Here is a 19,567-nt window from a genome sequence, read left to right on the forward strand (position 1 = left end):
AAAGACAAAATACAAAACACCAAAAAAAAAAAATATAAAAAAAAAATAATAAAAAACAAATACAAAATACCAAAGAGATAACAAAAAAATTTAAAAAATTCCAAAAGCCGGCAAAATTCTCATTAAGCCAAACATGTTTTATAAAAATAAAATTATGAAGCCTTGAAATTCATTGTAGACCTACAATCAATGTCAAAAGAAAGTGTACACCACATATTGATAAGTTTTGACTATTTATTTATTTATTTTGTAGTTTATGTTAGGTATATCTGGCTGATCTAAATAATCTCATTTATTTTGCAATTTCAATTACAACAAAAACCATACAAAGTAAAGACTCGAAATTTGTTTAAAATTAAATCAAGTGATGATCGAGTTCAGGTACGGTTATTAGACCACGGATTAAAACTGGTCACAGAGAAAACAGAGTAATCCTTCTAACCAGCAGACGTATCCCATTAGAAGTAGATATGCAAGTACTCGATGACACTTTATCGGCAAAAAGAGTGGTCAAAGTAAGCGGCATGTTAAGTAAGCTCATGGCAAATATTGGAGGTCCAGCTCAGAGCAAGCGAAAACTTTTAATGGACACGACGAACTCGATTCTTTTATATGGATGCGAACCATCGGCAGATTCGCTAAGGGTGAAATGCCGGCCAAAAACTTTACAATCTGGGCAACGCACCTGTGCCATCAGAGTGGATTCTTCATACAGAACAGTATCTGAAGCAGTGGTTTTATTTAGGAGCGGAACCATCCCTATAGATGTTTTAGCTCAAGAGCGCAAACGGCGATGGCAGGCAAAAATCTCAGGAATTCCAGTATCACACTTCTCCGACATTAGAATTCAAACGCTTACACTTTGGGAATCAAGATGGAACTCTGAACCCTACAGTAGATGGACAGCGAGGCTTATACTTACCTACTTACTTAGGTGGCCATAACAACCCGTTACCGAGTTACGGCCGACCTCACTAGCTCTCTCCAGGCGCCTCTCCTCCGCGCGCGCCTTCTCCAATTCTGTATACCAAGCGAGCATAGGGTTTCCTCCACTTGGTCTTTCCACCGGAGCATTGGTCTTCCTCTTCGTCGGCTCCCTTGGACTTCGCCCTCGAACACCTTCCTTGCTGGAGCTTCTTCATCCATACGCACGACATGCCCTAGCCAACGCAGGCGTTGGATAGCGATGCGTTGAACTACGTCAATGTCGGCGTAGAGCTCATACAGCTCGTGGTTCATTCTTGAACGGTAGTCTTCGCCAACGCGCACAGGACCGAAGATCTTACGAAGAACTTTTCTCTCGAACACCCCAAGAGCGGCTGCATCGCTTTGTGACACTACCCATGCCTCTGCGCCATAAAGCAACACGGGTATGATCAGCGTCTATTAGCAAGAGTGATTCTCCGTTTGATCTCCAGGCTGATATCGTTGTTGCTGTTAACGGCGGTGCCAAGATAAACAAACTCTGGCACAACTTCGAAAGTATAGTTGTCCGCAATGACGTGCGTTCCTACACGCCGTGTGCTCCGCGTTGTAGACAACATATACTTCGTTTTACCCTCGTTCACTGCCACTCGTGATGATTCCTTCTCGATAGCAGAAAACGCAGCCGTGACATCTCGCTTACAGCGGCCGATAATGTCAATGTCATCGGCGTACGCAAGGAGCTGGACACATTTGTAAAAAATAGTGCCATTACGATGCACACCTGCTTTTCGGAGCACCCCTTCCATCACGAAGTTGAAGAGGTTGCATGACAGTGGATCGCCTTGTCTGAAACCTCGGACGGTACTGAATGGCTCGGAGAGGTTATTTCCTACCTTGACGGAGCTGGTTGTGTTGCTCAACGTCATTCTGCAAAGCCGTATGAGCTTTGCTGGTATACCGAACTCAGACATGGTGGCGTACAGGCAATCCCTTATCGGGCTATCGAACGCAGCTTTATAGTCGACAAAGAGATGATGGGTGTCGACTTGCTTTTCATGGGTCTTTTCCAGGATTTGGCGTAATGTGAAAATCTGGTCGATGGTGGATTTACCACTTCTGAAGCCGCACTGATAAGGCCCGATCAGTGTGTTGGCAAACGGCTTAAGTCTTCCACATAGGACGCTAGACAGGACCTTGTAGGCGATGGTTAGAAGACTGATGCCCCGGTAGTTGGTGCAGATCGTCGGGTCACCCTTCTTCAGTACAGGACAAAGGACACTGAGATTCCAATCGTCGGGCATGCTTTCTGCTAGCCATATTTTGCAGATGAGCTGATGCATGCTCCCTATCAGCACATCGCCGCCAGTCTTGAACAATTCAGCGGGCAAGCCGTCAGTGCCAGCCGCTTTGTTATTCTTGAGCCGCTGAATGGCAACTCTGACTTCGGCATGACTAGGTGGTGGAACGTCCAAATTATCGTCGATTGGCGGTATCGGGTCATCTTCTACTGTGTCGGAATTGTGTGCGTCATCGCCAGCAAGTAATATAAATTGCAGAAGTGTTCCCTCCATATGCTCAGTGTGGACTGTGTATCCGAGGCTTATACCTGATTTAAAAAAGTTGGTGGAAAAAAAAGCACGGTGAAGTTAACTATTACCTCATACAGTTTTTGTTCGGGCATTGGTCCTTTCGCAAGTATTTCTGGCGAATGGAAAAGGTGAACCTACCAAATTGCATTTGTGGAGATACTGAACACGATAATGCGAGAGCTAGAATATAGAGAGAACAGCTCTTAAGAATCAATCAAGGAAATGATGATAGGCGCAGAAAAATGGAATGCCGCCACCAATTTCGTTCAGGATATTATCCGAAAAAAAGGCGTGAAATAGAAACTTATGCTTAAGAGCATTAAACGTATGTTTTCAAAACAGGCGACGCAGGGTGAGTAAGTGAATGTATCCTTCTTAGGATCTTTATCTCGAAGCAATGCGGAAGCAGTCTCAGGGTTGAGGAAAAAGTCCAAGAGAAGAAGAGGAATGTTTTTAGTGGAATCACCGCACACGTAGTAACGACGGTACTAATGGCGCGAAGGTATTTTTAATCCAACCTTACCTTCAAGATTAAATTTTAAGATTCAGCTTATCTAAGTTATATGTAAGATTATACTAAAAAATGCCCAACTTTTCGATAAAAATATTGAATTATCATCTCACGTGGTGTTGCCGAAACGTCAAATATAACACAATGAATAAATAAAGAGGTTTGTTAGAAATACATTCGTTGATATATAGGTACTTAGTCCTGACATAAGTTCTGTTACCAGTTAAGCTCGTTATAGATATGAAATTATATTACTTTTTTTAATGAAGTTAGTTTTATTTAATCACGTAAATATTAAAACCAATTTTTTTCAATTTTCATTCGAAATGGTCACAATTTTCAAGCTTTCAAAGGATTAGACCAATCAGCTATTGTAGCATGCAAGTCTACATGGATATTAACGTCGCTGCTTCAACCAAATATTGTTTGAGACTCTCCAAATTTCTGCGAGGTCTTCGGCAGGCCACGGTCTCCAATTTTGACCTCAAACTGTAGTCTAATACATTCTGGTGTGGACTTCCATACGGCCAGTCTTTTTGCATCTTTAGAAGTTTAAGCATAGATTTTGTCGTTTTGCTTATTAAAAACTTCTTCAACAGTGAAAATTTTCGAATCTTCGAAAAGAATATTTTCATGGCCGTTGACCGCGTGTCACCGAAAAAACTGCGACCACTTCTTTTTCTGTCTGTCACTTGAGATGATTGGGAAAATCGATTTATCGTGCGATAAAGAAACATTCTTCAAATATTAATTTTTTTCCGCATTTCGTAAATCCCACATGCACATTTACCTCAGTTAAATAATGCAATCACTGCACTGCGATTTTCCTTAGCTATCCACTCCATTGTTAACAAACGAAATTTGCACCGAAACTGAGTATAATTTATGAGTAGACAATGATGACAATGAACAAAAGCAAAAATAATGGAACTCTGTTTTGTAAATTTGTTCTCGCCGTATGCATTGTAAAATTTGTTACTGAATTTATGGTAAGATATGTGCTAGGGCTATTTTTCCGAGCAGGCAAGATTGAAAGGAAGGGAGAATCGGCACGGACATATGTACCCCTGTTTTCACTGACGGATCCAAGAAGGAATCTGGAGTGGGAACGGGGGTTTTCTCCAAATCAGCCAATATTTCAGTCTCTTTAAACTGCCGGTAACGAGCAGCGTTTTTCAAGCATAGGTCTTGGCGATCCTGCAAGCATGCAAAATGCTTAGGAATCCCTGTTGAGAGAGAACATTAATATTTTTTTCTATAGTCAAGCTGCGATCAAGGCCCTATTGTTGCGCTATTGTAGCTCTCTTCTGGTCAACTCCTCTAAGGAGGAACTCAAACGTCGCGTACGTGCAGGAAACATTTCCCTTAACTGGGTTCCTGGGCGTAGGAATATAGATGGAAATGAAATTGCCGATGAGCTTGCCAGGAAGAGGTCGACAAAACCGGTTTTAGTTGTCCCAATCTCAGGCATCGATGCCCCTTGATCGTTGTTAAGGGGAAACTGCACAATTTCTTTCTCAAAAAAGCGCAAGACAGATGGAGGTCTGTCTCATCGTGTACTATATCGAAAACACTATGGCCTCAATACGACAGAAACAAAAAGCTTAAGATGATAGGGTATTCCCTGCCATTCAATTTCCAAACTCATTGTGGATGGGTGTAGATGGTTTCTCTTCCCTAAATTTTTCGCAGGTTGTGGTCCACATTATGGTATCGAAACGGTAATGCGGTAAATGCTACTTAAAGTGTACCTGTGGTACTCTTGTCATCTAACCTACCTACCTACCTATGCTAAGACTAAGTATATATAAGTAGATATACATATTTATATGTTGTTAAATATATGCATGTATATATTTATGTTTAGTTACGTAAAGTGTTGCTCGCTCAAATTTAGGACAACGATAAGTATTCGCACGTTTTTTTATAGAACACTTCGACATCAAAACAGAGTCTACTTAAACAAAATATTATAATTTACAGGCTAAGTACTATGTAATCATATGTACTTAAATTGACTGCATAAACTTATGCCGCAGCCAGAAACAAAATTTTCCGCTGTGCTGAAATGTGCAATGTTTTACCTTGAATTTATAACAAAGAAACCTTTGTTTGAGTGGTCTATTTTCAGTAAACTTGGTCGAGTTTATATATAGGTACATCAATATAATGAAAAAAAAAGAGGTTGTCTGTAAAGTCGGTTTACTGACGATAGTTTAACGTGATAACGTCATAAGAAAATACTAATTGAATGGTTGCATTTTTCAAAAGAAAATTTTAATTTTATTTGTTTGATAGATATTTTGTATGGATATAGAGAATGAGTTAACATTAACATAACATAACATAACATAACATAACATAACATAACATAACATAACATAACATAACATAACATAACATAACATAACATAACATAACATAACATAACATAACATAACATAACATAACATAACATAACATAACATAACATAACATAACATAACATAACATAACATAACATAACATAACATAACATAACATAACATAACATAACATAACATAACATAACATAACATAACATAACATAACATAACATAACATAACATAACATAACATAACATAACATAACATAACATAACATAACATAACATAACATAACATAACATAACATAACATAACATAACATAACATAACATAACATAACATAACATAACATAACATAACATAACATAACATAACATAACATAACATAACATAACATAACATAACATAACATAACATAACATAACATAACATAACATAACATAACATAACATAACATAACATAACATAACATAACATAACATAACATAACATAACATAACATAACATAACATAACATAACATAACATAACATAACATAACATAACATAACATAACATAACATAACATAACATAACATAACATAACATAACATAACATAACATAACATAACATAACATAACATAACATAACATAACATAACATAACATAACATAACATAACATAACATAACATAACATAACATAACATAACATAACATAACATAACATAACATAACATAACATAACATAACATAACATAACATAACATAACATAACATAACATAACATAACATAACATAACATAACATAACATAACATAACATAACATAACATAACATAACATAACATAACATAACATAACATAACATAACATAACATAACATAACATAACATAACATAACATAACATAACATAACATAACATAACATAACATAACATAACATAACATAACATAACATAACATAACATAACATAACATAACCTAACATAACATAACAGAACATAACATAACATGCTGTTCAAGCAAGGTAACGACGCATTTTTTGGTGCGTGCAGCCGGCTACATAGAATTATAAGACGTTATCACGTCAAAAAAATAATAATAACATTAAAACAACAGGTATTATTAACAAACTTGGTTTTATTTTAAATTCTTCAAGTAAATCAAATTAATAATAATCAATAAGAAGGCATATGCAAATACAAATAAGTGAATTTATATATGTACATATGCGCATATACATACACATATACGCTCACTTAAGTAGGAGAGAGCAAGATGTCTAACGTTGCCGTTCGTTTGCTTTGTCGTTCGTTCCGCGCTTTCGCTTGCAGTTCATTCAAGGTAACGGCAATGAGCAAGGTAACGACATATGAGCAAGGTAACGACTCATTTTTTCGTGCGTGCAGCCTGTTAAATCGAATTATAAGACGTTATCACGTCAAAAAGTGGTTAGAAGTTGGAGACAAGTAAATATTGACGGATTAGCCCATTTATACCCTATGATCAGAAAATACCGGGAAGGTGACGTTGACTCTTTTCTACGATTGCCAAGGCATAGTGCACCATGAGTACCTTCCATCAGGCCAGACAGTCAGTACAGAATATTATTTATCCATTTTGAAGCGTTTGAGAGGGAGCTGAAGGCCATCACTTCGTCGGCTTACCAGGGGTGCATGGAGGACTGTGTTAAGCTTTGGCACATGTGTGTTGCTTCAGACGGGTCATATTTTGAAGAAGATAAAATAAATTTGCCTTAAATTTAACTCTGTTTTGTTTTATTTAAACATTCCTGGTACTTTCCGTCAGGTATAATATATTTCCATTAGCGGCTTGTTTATGAAAATTTCTCCTAACTGCAGCTTACGCGGTGCATTCCAAAGCAAAATGTCTTTGCAGGAGTGTTTGGAATTCATGGAATTTCATGTGAGGTGACCTATTATAATCTGAAATCTCACAAAATCTAAATTTCAATTGAACCTGATTAGCGCAGCACAATTACGACTTCACTGCCCATTTCAACGGGGCGTATGAGTAATGCAGGTACATGCGAGTATAGAGCACAATATTTATGTAATAAGAGCGGCATCAGGTGGTATGAGTAATCTGAAATTGGTTTGGTGCCATAACTGCAATGAAATTTAAAATTACCATTCTCTTTAAATACCGAAATTACTCGGTCGCATATGATGAAATTCCCTTAAAAGCCAAACATACAGTAAAACGAAAACAAAAAAGTTAAAAATAAAAAAATCATCTACAATTTGCCTTATAATTTGTAAACACAATGTAACTTTTACGCTGCATGAAATTCTTTTGCATGCAAGCAACTACCGTTGATTTCTTCGACGACATTTCCAATAAGCGTGTGAAACGCTCATTTAATTGGTTCATTGCAGCAATAATTTCAGTACCAATTAACATTGCCGATGATAAAGTAAAGAAGTGTTTTCGCTTGCATGAACACACACACACACATACATACGCAAATAATTAATTTTGCATTTTTTAACAACATATGCACAAATGTAACTACACCTCAGTTGGGTGTTGCTTTTACTCACTGGGCATTTTACAGAGTAGCCACTTTCATCAATTTTAATGAGCTCATAAAGATGGCGTACGTGCATCTGCTCTTCAAGGACTTTTTACTTTGCACATAGAAAATGAGCTGTTGTCCCTATTACTTAGCTACTTACTGGAGTCTTAATCTGCATATGTTTGCTGGACTTACTCTATACGAGTATTTCATTTTCGTTTTTATGATTTGCATAAATTCAATTTTTTGTTTTGCTACTAATTTCTTTGCCAGCCTAAATGAAAATCAAACAATGCCGTCATATCTTTTGCAGGTTTAATTCTTTATTTACTTTTCTTGTGTCACATTTGGCTTTGTTTCTATTTACTTTGTCATACACATTTTCACTTTATTTACTTAGTTGTTGAAAAGCACTGCTTACCAATGCAGTCTGTGTACCTATGTATGTCGGTGTGTATGTATGTATGTACAGCTGGTTTAATGCTCCAGTGTGTAAGTGGTTTGACTTTAATAAAAATAGCCAGTCATATGACACAGTTTCCTAATACATATTTACATATATTTGCATCAAAAGACATGCTAATAACAGGTGTGTTTTAGATATACCTTCTGCTCAAATATGAACGAGACGTTATCAATAAAACGGTCCGCGGATGGCATATGGCAAAAATAAATTTTTTATTTTTTGGTAGGACTGTTATAAGCTTACATGGCAAATTTCAGCGTGATATGTCACATAGTTTGTTTTCTGTGCTACTGTAAACAAGTCAAGCTCGAGTGTGTCCTTCGAATTCTCTTTTATGACTTCAATTGTCTCAAAATGTTTTCCACGGAGCGGCAACTTGAGCTTGGGAAACAGGAAAAAGTCATATGGAGCCATATCAGGCGAATACGGTGCTTGCGGCACGATATTAACATTATTTTTGTTCAAATAATCGCGAACAAGACGTGATGTGTGAGCTGGTGCATTATCGTGATGCAAGAACCATGACTTGTTGTCCCACAATTCCTTCCTTTTAAGACGAATGTTCTCGCGCAAACGCTTTAAAACGTCTAAATAATATTCAGCGTTAACCGATCGGCCTTGCGGAAGGAACTCCGAAAAAAACAGTCAGCATAACCTTAATTTTTGAGCGACTTTGGCGTGGTTTTTTGGGTTGATGTACGGCCCTCTTTGAACGATTTGTACCACTGGAAAACACGTGCACGCGATAGAGCAGAGTCCCCATAGGTTGTCTGCAAAATTTTTAAGGCGCCTGAAGCCGAAATTTTGTTGGAATAACAAAATTTCAAACAAATTCTTTGTTCAACTTGAATTTCCATCGTTAAATTCGAAGAACACAATCGAGCTTGACTTGTTTACAGTAGCACAGAAAACAAACTATGTGACATATCACGCTGAAATTTGCCATGTAAGCTTATAACAGTCCTACCAAAAAATAAAAAATTTATTTTTGCCATATGTCATCCGCGGACCGTTTTATTGATAACGTCTCGTTCATATTTGAGTAGAGGGTATACGAGGGGCGTTTGAAAAGTACGTGCAAAGTCAGAGAGGACAGTTAGGGAAGTTGCTTCTGTTACTTCTTAAGTACAATTTTAATATCAATGCAGCACTGGAAGGTATACATCTAAAAATACTGCTTGCAATAGTGCATCAAATAGTACGAGGTTTATATGAAAAGTTCGTGCAAAGTCAATGCGATGGCACTACAGGTGTGTATTTTGGTTGTGTTCAGTTAGACACATATGTTGGAAGAGCACACACCAAGTTTCAGCCAGTTCTGTCTACTTTTTGTGTTTGGCATTTGAAGCGAGGAAGTCGAGAGATTCCCTTTTCCTTCGCGACAACGCACCAGGTTGCGCTTCAACAGTTGTGGTGGCAAAATTAATGGAAATGGGGATCCAACTCGCTTCACATTCCCACTATTCTCCAGACTTGGCTACCTCGGAGCTCCCGGATTACTATTTGCGCCCCAATTTTCAGAAATGGCTGGCGGGAAAAAGATTTTATTCAAACGAGGAGGTGATTGCAGAAACGAATGGCTATTTTTCAGATTTAGACAAATCTTATTTTTCAGAAGCGACCAACAAACTGGAACAGCGTTGGAGGAAGTGTATAAGCTTAACCCCAAACAAGTAGAATACAGTGGATTTTGTGCGTCGATTCAACACTATAGAAAATAAAAAATAGTTTAAAAAAAACTAAAAAACACGCTTTTATTGCTAATCGAACTAAAACGTAGAAAATAAATTTTAATGACAAAGGGACCTATATTGAAGTAATAGCAAATCGAACGATCAGTCATAGTCAACTACCTCAGAATAGAATTATAACAAAAATTAAGATACAAATAGAATAATTCAAATTAGAGTTAAAAGCGTGGGATGCCTGATATAGTAAATATTACAATCGTTCTATTGGCAACTACCTATGTACAGAAGGTTATGAAAGTGAAGCAAAATGCATCCCACTCTTTTAACTCTAATTTGAATTATTCTGAAACGGAGAGGTAACAACAAAATATACTGACATAATCAATATGTTAATATACATACTTTTTCCCATATAGATCATTGATTAAAGGTCGAGCCCAGTTTTTCTGAATGAAAATTATTGTTTTCATTTAGTCAGTGATTTATAGCCCGATTTAATTGTGTTATATTTAATTCCTTCTTTACCGATTACATGTCCAAAGAAAGGCCAGCATTGGCCTTGACACAGAATAGATACTCTCAGCACAGAAAAAGGAGACCATGGATTATATTGACACAATCAAAACGAGATGTAAAGGTCCAGTTTGGTTTTTTTAGTTAATTTTTGTTATGAATTGTACTTTAATCGATAAAATTTTATAAATGAAATTATGGTAATGATAAATTCCTTCTTTACTTGCCAAAATTTTGTTCCGTAAAATAATTTCAAAATTTATGTTTTGATTATTTTATTGTAATTAATAAAATTACATCTTATATGAAAATTATTTCATCTTGTATGAACATTGAATAGAGTAAATTTGCGTGTATGAGACTTGTAGTATCTACGCATGTGTAAAGACTATACAAAGTGAGAATGCAACTAGCCTTCTATTCGTACTGCAGTGCCGCGTGCCCGAGCAAGTTCGAATTCGAAAGAGTAAGTCGTAGACTCCCGAAATTAGTAAGAGTAACTCGGAGAGTGCAGGCATGCGCAGACCGCGCGTTAGCTCTGTCTTTCTTACTCTTCTACAGAAGATCTAAAAAAAGAAAATATTAATCCTGGCAATCCTAATAAGGATAATGGAAAACTTTTACCAAATTATTGCAATGTCATCCGTCCTTGATAGGTGTGCAAAATTCCAAGTCAATCAGATTTTTAGAAGCCAGTGAAAATTAAGCTCAAAGATTCCGTCACATACATACATATATACATACATACAACCCGAGCTAATAAAAGTGTATTAAAAGTGATTCATCCTAAATGAAAACAAGAGGCTAAGGAGTGGTGTGAACCTGATTCTTCGGCTTCGAAACGAGTTCGTGTCATGGAATCGGCCAAGAAGTTGTTAGCATCAGTTTTTTGGGATGCGACAGAAATTTTGTTTGTGAATTACATGCAAACTTGTAAAACCCTAAAAAATCTGAAAATTATTCTAATCTTTTTGATCAACCGAAGAAAAAAATTCGTGAAAAAAGAACCAGTTTTCAAAAAATAAAAATTCTGTTTCATGCATCGAATGCACCGAGTCACAGCTAAAATCCATGAATTCGGCGTTCGAATTCGAATTTTTGGAGCATCCACCGTGTTCACCAGATTTGTCCCCACGCAACTGCCACCTGTTTCCAGACCTAAAAATAATATGCGTGGAAAGCGTTTTTCATGAAACGATCGATTTGAATATTTAAAGAAAATAGTTTAACTGTACTTTCCCTTTTTTAATGCCTATTATGCTTAAAATATGTCTACTTAGCCTATAGGAATCTATTACAGTCTGTGTCAGAAAAAAGGAACGGCGATTATTCGTGAAGTATAAAAGATATATATTTAAAATTTGAAAAAAAGTATGTACAAAACTACCAGTCGCAATTACTCAATAAGCCGTGTAATCTTCATCGTTATCGAGTATCACCGGATTTACACACGGAGACATCTGGAAATTCTCTTTTCATGTCTCATTCGCGGCCACACGGGCAAAATTGTTTTCGGCCACATTTTGACGTTTACTACTTTAACATCTTCTGGTTCGAATATATTCTACAACCCGCTAACATGTAAAGCGGTAAACGTTCGTCAACAATTTCTTAAATATATGAATGAAAAATGCAAACTGGTTAAATAATAAATAATTTGTTGTTTTTTTATTTAATTATATTTATAAATTGTTGTACTTGAATAAAAAAATTAAATTAAAAATACTTCATATATAAATAATTAACTTAAAATTAACTTGAGTATCTAGAAATGCGGGGAAAATTAGAACTCAACATAAACATGCCCCATAATATATTTTAAATTATACCTACTTTACTAGCAAAAATAATCGTGCATTTCCCAAGCAGCGTTCGGATGTTTGTCATCGTTATTATCTTCCGTTTGATTGAAAACCAACACATAACTCAGAACTTTCTCCCACAAAAGAAGAAAACAAATGAAGCAACTGTCAAAAATTGCTTTAAGATTGGAAATACGAATAAGAAGAGCAAAGCGTGTCGCCAGTACAGGAGACAAATTCCCTTCTCTCTTCCGCGGCCGTCCTTCACCACCGAACAAAATGTTTCCCTTTCAAATGTTTCCGTGTGTAAATGGGCACTATAGCTCGGCATCTTCTTCATGCTTTGAACCAGCTTTTCTGCGTAGCTCGTCGACAAACAGCAGATTTTGCGAACTTGACGGACGAGTTGCTTTGAATCGTGGACTGGCTATCCGATAAGATGCGTTTTCATAATTCCCCACACATTTTCAATGGGGTTGGCGTTCGGGGAGTGGAAGGGCCAATCCATTACTGTGGTTTTGTCGAATCCTTCAGTCGTCGTTCGATGGTGTTGATACTCACATCTATTCCCTTTTTAGCAGGAATTGTGTGTGCTTGGCGTAGTTGCAAATAAGAGGTCCGCTTAAAGTTGAACGACCACTTTATCCTGTTTTTTTGTACATTTTTTTACACATTATACCGCTGATTCCACATTACAACAAATTTTTTTGATTTTTTTTTTACGGCATTAGATAATTTCGGCCCTTTCGAATGCGTGCATAAAAATACCGCCTCAAAATGCTTCGCGTACTTCTCACTCATTTGAGTTAGCACTGGCGTCGTAGCCCTTGAGTGGGACTATTACGCAGCAAAAAGCAGAACGAAGTATATCTTGAAGTTACAAGAAAAAAAACAGTACTTTTTTCTGGCACAGACTGTATATTCATTGGCTTAGTACATAAATAAATAAATAAACATATTTTATATTTCTATATATGTATGTGTATGCACGACTGTTTATATGTGCATTTGTATTTCTGATTTCAGGTTTGCGTCACAAATGCAACAGCAGCAACGAATGCGAGGATGGTTTGGTTTGTCAATTTGAAAGTGTCAATCGTACAATTAGTGTGGCTAAATTCATTTCCAAAACAAAACTTTGTCTTTGCGATAATGAGAATGGATTTTTCGAGGATGTTTTAAAAGACATTTGCAGTGGCGGTGAGTATAAGTTGGGATAAAATATAAGGTTTCCCTTTCAAATGATAAAAAATTAGGTTTTTCAGCAAATATTTTCGTTGGTTTTCGAAAATTTTAACACTAACGACTCCCAATTGAAAGGATTGTTTTTGTTCAAGCTCAATGAAACTTATTATAAATATTGCCATTACTTATTTAAAAATGATAATTTTGTGCAAATAATTGCGAATCTGATTTTGCCTTATGTCAGGATGTAAAATTTGCATTTCAACTGACGAATCAAATTATTTCTTTGTTTAGTTACTACCCTGAAGAAAAAGTAGAGTGGAACTACTTAAAATTTATACTAATGTGGGCAAAAAGTAAGGTGAATTTGGTTGTAAAATGAAAAATCTTTATTTATTCTTGTAAATCAATTTCACCCCCTTAAAAATAATGAAATACACTTATGCCAACGATTTTTCCAATCCCCGAAACATGCCAAATAGTCCATTTCCGGTATAGCCATCAGCACCTTCTTCGATTCAGTTTTTATCTCCTCAATCGACTCGAAACGCGTTCCCCGGAGTGGTCTCTTGAGTTTTGGGAATATCCAGAAGTCACACGGAGACAAATCAAGCGAATACGGTGGTTGCGGAACGATATGCGTGGAATTTTTGATGAAATGGTCACGAAGAACGAGTGCAGTGTGAGATGGTACATTATCGTGATGCAAAAATCAAGAATTGTTGGCACATAATTCTGGTCTTTTTAGACGAATTGCTTCACGTAAACGACGCATAACGCTCAAATAATATTCCTTATTAACAGTTTGGCCAGGGGGAAGGAATTCATAGTGCACCACACCACGAAAATCGAAAAAAACTGTCATCATGACCTTTATTTTTGAACGACTTTGACGTGCTCTTTTTGGTCTGGCCTCGCCTTTAGCACGATATTCGCTTGATTGGTCGGTTGTTTCATGGTCGTAAGCATAAATCCAAGTCTCATCTCCCGTAATGATGCATTTGAGCTTGTCCTGATAGTCTGAAAGCATTGTTTCACACACATCAACGCGACGACTTTTCTCCAAAAAATTGAGAGTTTTCGGTACCAAACGAGATTTGACTTTTCGTAGGCCCAAATGGTCTTTCAAAATGGTTTTCACAGATCCTTCTGATATTCCGATCATATCAGTAAGGTCTTTAATAGTCAACCGACGTTTTTTGAGCACTAACTCCTTCACTTTATTGACGTGTTGGTCATCTGTTGACGTTGATGGTCGTCCGGAGCGCTCCAAGTCATCAACACGTTCTCGACCCTCTTTGAGATCTTTGTACCACTTATAAACATTTTTCTGCGACATGGTCGAATCACCAAATGCCTTCTGCAACATGCTAAACGTTTCCGTGGCCGAAATTTCATTCCGCAAACAAAATTTGATGGCACTTCTCTGCTCAATCAAATCAGACATTGTAAAAATCGAAAAATGCACTCTTGGTCGTTTGGTAAACACAAGCGTAAATATATTACTGATAATGACATTCACATGAAAGTTGGCCCAGATGTTATTAACAGTACTGCCAACTCATGAAAAAAATAACTAGATTGAAATTTTAATCCCGCGAAGTTTGACTAATAAATTCACCTTACTTTTTGCCCACAGAGGCTTTTTAGACTCAGTTCAGTAAGAGCTGGTGCACTAAGTACTTTTGCCAGACGCAAAACCACTCTGAAAACAGTTTTCCATGATACTTTTAAAATGTTAACAATATCAGTATCAGATCTCTAATTGCCAAAGAATGATTTTTGAGCACAAACTTCGCCGGTATTGCCCATAATTTGGTGCCAGCTCACGTCTCCTAGCTTTGGCTCTTCACTTCCAAGCTACTCTTTGACGGTGTGTTGTTCCATAGCAAGCAAGGGCTCGGGTTCTTCTAATAACCAGCTTGTGGCCTCTCTAGTCAATGCATTCGCTACTTCGTTCCCAGTTATACCCCTGTGTTTTGGAGCCCATATGAGCCGGACGCGTTTGTGCATTCTAAATAAATTCATTTTCTCAATACACTTAAGGGCTAATGAGAACTTAATCTCAAAGGATGACAACGCCTTTAACACTTTTCAAGACGCTTATCTTACCCGTGCTAGTCTATGGCGTTGACGCATGGGTTGTGTCGCAGACTAATGCAGCCGTTCTTGGGGTATTCGAGAGAAAGATACCTCTGAAGGTCTTTGGTCCTCTTCGTGGTGGCGATAACTACTACCGCCGAATAAACCACGAGCGCTTCGATATTCAGCGTCACTGGCTTGGCCCTGTCGAGCGTAGAGATGCAGAAGCTCGAGCAAAGAATATGTTCAGCTGGCAAGTTAGAGGACAAGGATGTAGGGAAAGACCATTGCTCCATCAGAAGGACCAAGGGAACTTTATTATCGCTTGGTGTAACAAATGAGAGCAAGCGTACGCAAAGCAGAGACGCCTGGCAAGACTTGTTGCAGTCGGTTAATCCGATAACGGGTTGTGATCATTGATCAGGCCATGGAAGTAAGTAAGTAATGATATAATCACTAGGCAACTGGGAGCTGTAGGCTCAATGATTCCTAGTCATGTTCAACAGGGTACGCTTAGCTGATTGCGGAACAACTACGAGGTTTGTTCAAAAACTAAAGTGAATTTTCAAATTTCGCGGGCTACGTACATTCGACTATTGCTTATTTATTTATTTTTGTGTTGGTACACTCATCTCGAAGATATGTTCACAGTTTTAGCAATATGGCATTTTTAGTTTGTCTGTGAGAGGCATAAATAAGACAAGTGTTTTGAGTGTTCGGCGATTTTCTGCTATCGAAAAAAATGGATCAGAGAAGTTGCATCAAATTTTGTGTAAAAAATACAATTAAGTGCTCAAAAACACTTGAAATGTTGACAGTGGCATACGGTGGGACGACGCTCGCTCTGGACGCCCCAGCACATGAACCACCGATGAAAATGTTGAGAAAGTGAAGAAAATTGTTATGGAGAATCGTCGAATCACAATTAGAGAAGTTGCTTAAGATGTCGGCATATCGGTTGGTTCATGCCAAGCAATCCTTTCATAAATTTTGGGCATGAAGCGTGTGGCGGCGACCAAAAACAACTTCGTATGAGCATCGCTCAGGAATTGTTAAATGACGTCAAAAATGATCCAGATTTGCTTAGAAGGGTCTTAACTGGTAACAAATTATGGGTGTATGGTTATGACAACGAAACCAAAGCCCAATCGTCCCAATGGAATAGTCCAGGAGAGTCAAGAGTCGATAGCTATTGCTAATTCCGTGAACATATTTTCGAGACGAGTGAGCCAACATAAAAAAAAAATTAAATAATAATCGATAGTCGAAAGTACGTAGCCCGCGAAATTTGAAAATTCGCCTTATTTTTTCAACTGATCTCGTATATGAAGCGGTATCAGCTCGAGCATCACTTCCGACGTGCCCGTGATACACAGACATTCTCAGCGTTGAAGCTTAGTCAGTGCTGCCTGCACTGTCGAAAAAGCGGTGCTCGATACCCACGCGACCGCTGCATATGTTATCATTGGCTTATTATCATGATGTACATCCATCTCAGCATTCTTGGACTACAATTCCAGGATTTTCCTGATACACGATTGCAACCCATGAGAGCCTTCGACGACAGCTTTCGACAAGGTTGCATCAGCATGCCTTTTCCAGTTAAGCTTGGCACTCAGGACACGGGCAAGATACTTAACTTCGCCCCCCATTCCAATAGCAACTCCGTCCGTGTTGAATTCTCTCATTCCTCGTAGGACTCTTTTTCTGGTGAAGGGGAAAATGATCCCCTGAGACTCCATAGCAAACAGGTAGAAATAGCGCGAAAAATGTGATGTGATGGTTGATGTAACACTGGGATGCTATAATCTCTTGACAGCCAATGCGGAATGAGTCTGCGCGTTTTCTATTGGTGGAAAATTCATGAATTCTCCTTCCACTATTCCGGTCGTTTTTTCTTTATTATTTTGTGAATTTAAGAAAGAACGGACGAAAAATATTTGGTTGAGACAAAAGAAATCCATTATTTTCACGGTAGATGGCTGTAGGGATCAAACAATTGTTGACAAAACGTTGACATTTCACGCATTAAAAATTTTTGTTTACTATTTTTTGTTTGTACCATTTAGTTGTGAGTTACAGGGTGTTAACAATGAAAGTCAATAAAGGGAAACTTCGGTACATTTTACAGTTTTTCTTTGATAAAGACGAAAATGCAATCCAGGTCGCTGAAATTGTAAATAGTGTGTTTGGTGCCGTTACTGTAACAGTTAATTACGTCAATTTTAGTTTTGTCGATTCTGTTCAGGCATTTTCGATGTTAAAGATGTAACTCGCACAAGTTATGTATAAGCCTCTGTTAATAACAGAGCTAATGTTATTAACTGACAATAACACAATAGTGATGTTAAACAAATGTTAAACAATATAAACGATGTTAAATGTTAAGAACTGTTAATGGAAAAACAATGTTGGAGAACCTAAATTAAACAGTTCTAGTATCAACATATAAACAATTAGTAAAAGGGAATGTTGGATGGAAAATACCATTGCAACTGAGCTTTTAGGTGGCGTGATGCTTTTTGTTTAACTGTTCATAAAATGCAGCTTTGTTGTAGGTACTAAGCAATTTATTTTAGAATGTACAGATTAGTCTTAAGTTGACGTTGAAGATTAAAATCATGTTTTCTGCACACTACTCACTGTTTCATTTTAAATATATAATTCACATGCAGACCCGTCGTCGAAAATGTCCATAAAATCACCGAAATAATCGAAGTTGACTGTCATGTTAGTAATCGTTGCCACGCTCAGGGGCGACTGATCGACCATAGAACAGTTTTAAGCCATTCGCGCAAAAATTTTACTCAAAAATAATGGATTTCTTTTTCCTCCAACTAATATTTAATATTGAATATTTTAAATTTAATTAAAATTTTTAATTAATTAAAAATTTAATTAAATTAATTAAAAACCGGGCTTGACCAAGCCATATCCGGCCTGAAAAAGCTACGAGCTAGGAGCTGGATATCTGTTGCTATGAACCGTGCAGATTGGAAGAGGATTGTGGATGAAACTAAAGGTCACCCTGAGCTGTAATCGCTACTTGATGATGATGATGATGAATTAAAAAAAAAATATTTAATTTAATTAAAAATATATAAAAATAAATAAAAATAAAAGTAGCTCTGTTATTAAAAACTATTTTCTACTTCACAGCCTCGCTACGAACAATTGCAAACATTTTGTTCTCTCTGCTCTCCACAGTGGCGCCGTTCTTTGTCTATGCACGCATGAAGCCGCATTTCTAAATGGATCAACAGTGAAGCTAATATTTTTATCTTCAATACAAATTGTGATTAAAAAAAATTTTTGTTATTATTTATACAATATAATCGTTTTTCAAAAACTGCAGTCATTATCACTGATTAATGTATTGTCAATTAGCATGTAAACATATATTATTTTTATTTGTATGTATTGCATACAGTGAGTTATGAGCTTATCGATGCAATTTTCAATTATTTCGTGGCTTGAAAAAATTATGATATGCGAAAGCATTGTATTGCTCATTGACCCTTAACACAGAAAAATCATATACATAGATATAGATACATAAATACTAAATACTTTAAGTACCACTAAATTTATATATATGTGTACGTCACCCACTGTTGTGCCTCTTCAAGTGAAATGAAAATTGCAAATTTATCTACATACTTGTATACATTTTATTGCTCTATATACCCACATACATGCATATGTACTTTTAAGAGTGTAAGAAAAATTTTAGTAATACATAAAAACGTACATTTTAAATCATTAAAATTATTTGTTATAAATGTAAAGTTCATAACATTGTACCACCGCCAATTTTATCTGCCTTTTCACAAAGGCCCAAACGTTTAACGAATATACTTTATATACAAAACTAGAAAAAAAAAATACGAAAATTTTAAATAAAAAATAGCAAAGCAAAGCACGCACTTGGAACTAG

The 19,567-nt window shown here is 36.8% G+C and overlaps 1 protein-coding gene across 1 annotated transcript in view; it reads left to right on the forward strand.

The window, feature by feature from the left end:
* LOC129236351 (uncharacterized) overlaps positions 1–18,955 on the forward strand; it is a 40,941-nt gene extending 21,986 nt beyond the window's left edge. The window contains exons 3-4 of the mRNA XM_054870693.1: positions 13,390–13,563; positions 18,790–18,955. Coding sequence (XP_054726668.1) covers positions 13,390–13,563; positions 18,790–18,881 — 266 coding nt within the window. The 3' untranslated portion in view covers positions 18,882–18,955. The remainder of the gene's footprint in view (positions 1–13,389; positions 13,564–18,789) is intronic.
* Positions 18,956–19,567: the final 612 nt, after the last annotated feature.

The sequence above is a fragment of the Anastrepha obliqua genome, chromosome 1 (assembly GCF_027943255.1).
Source record: "Anastrepha obliqua isolate idAnaObli1 chromosome 1, idAnaObli1_1.0, whole genome shotgun sequence".
Classification (NCBI taxonomy): Eukaryota; Metazoa; Arthropoda; class Insecta; order Diptera; family Tephritidae; genus Anastrepha; species Anastrepha obliqua.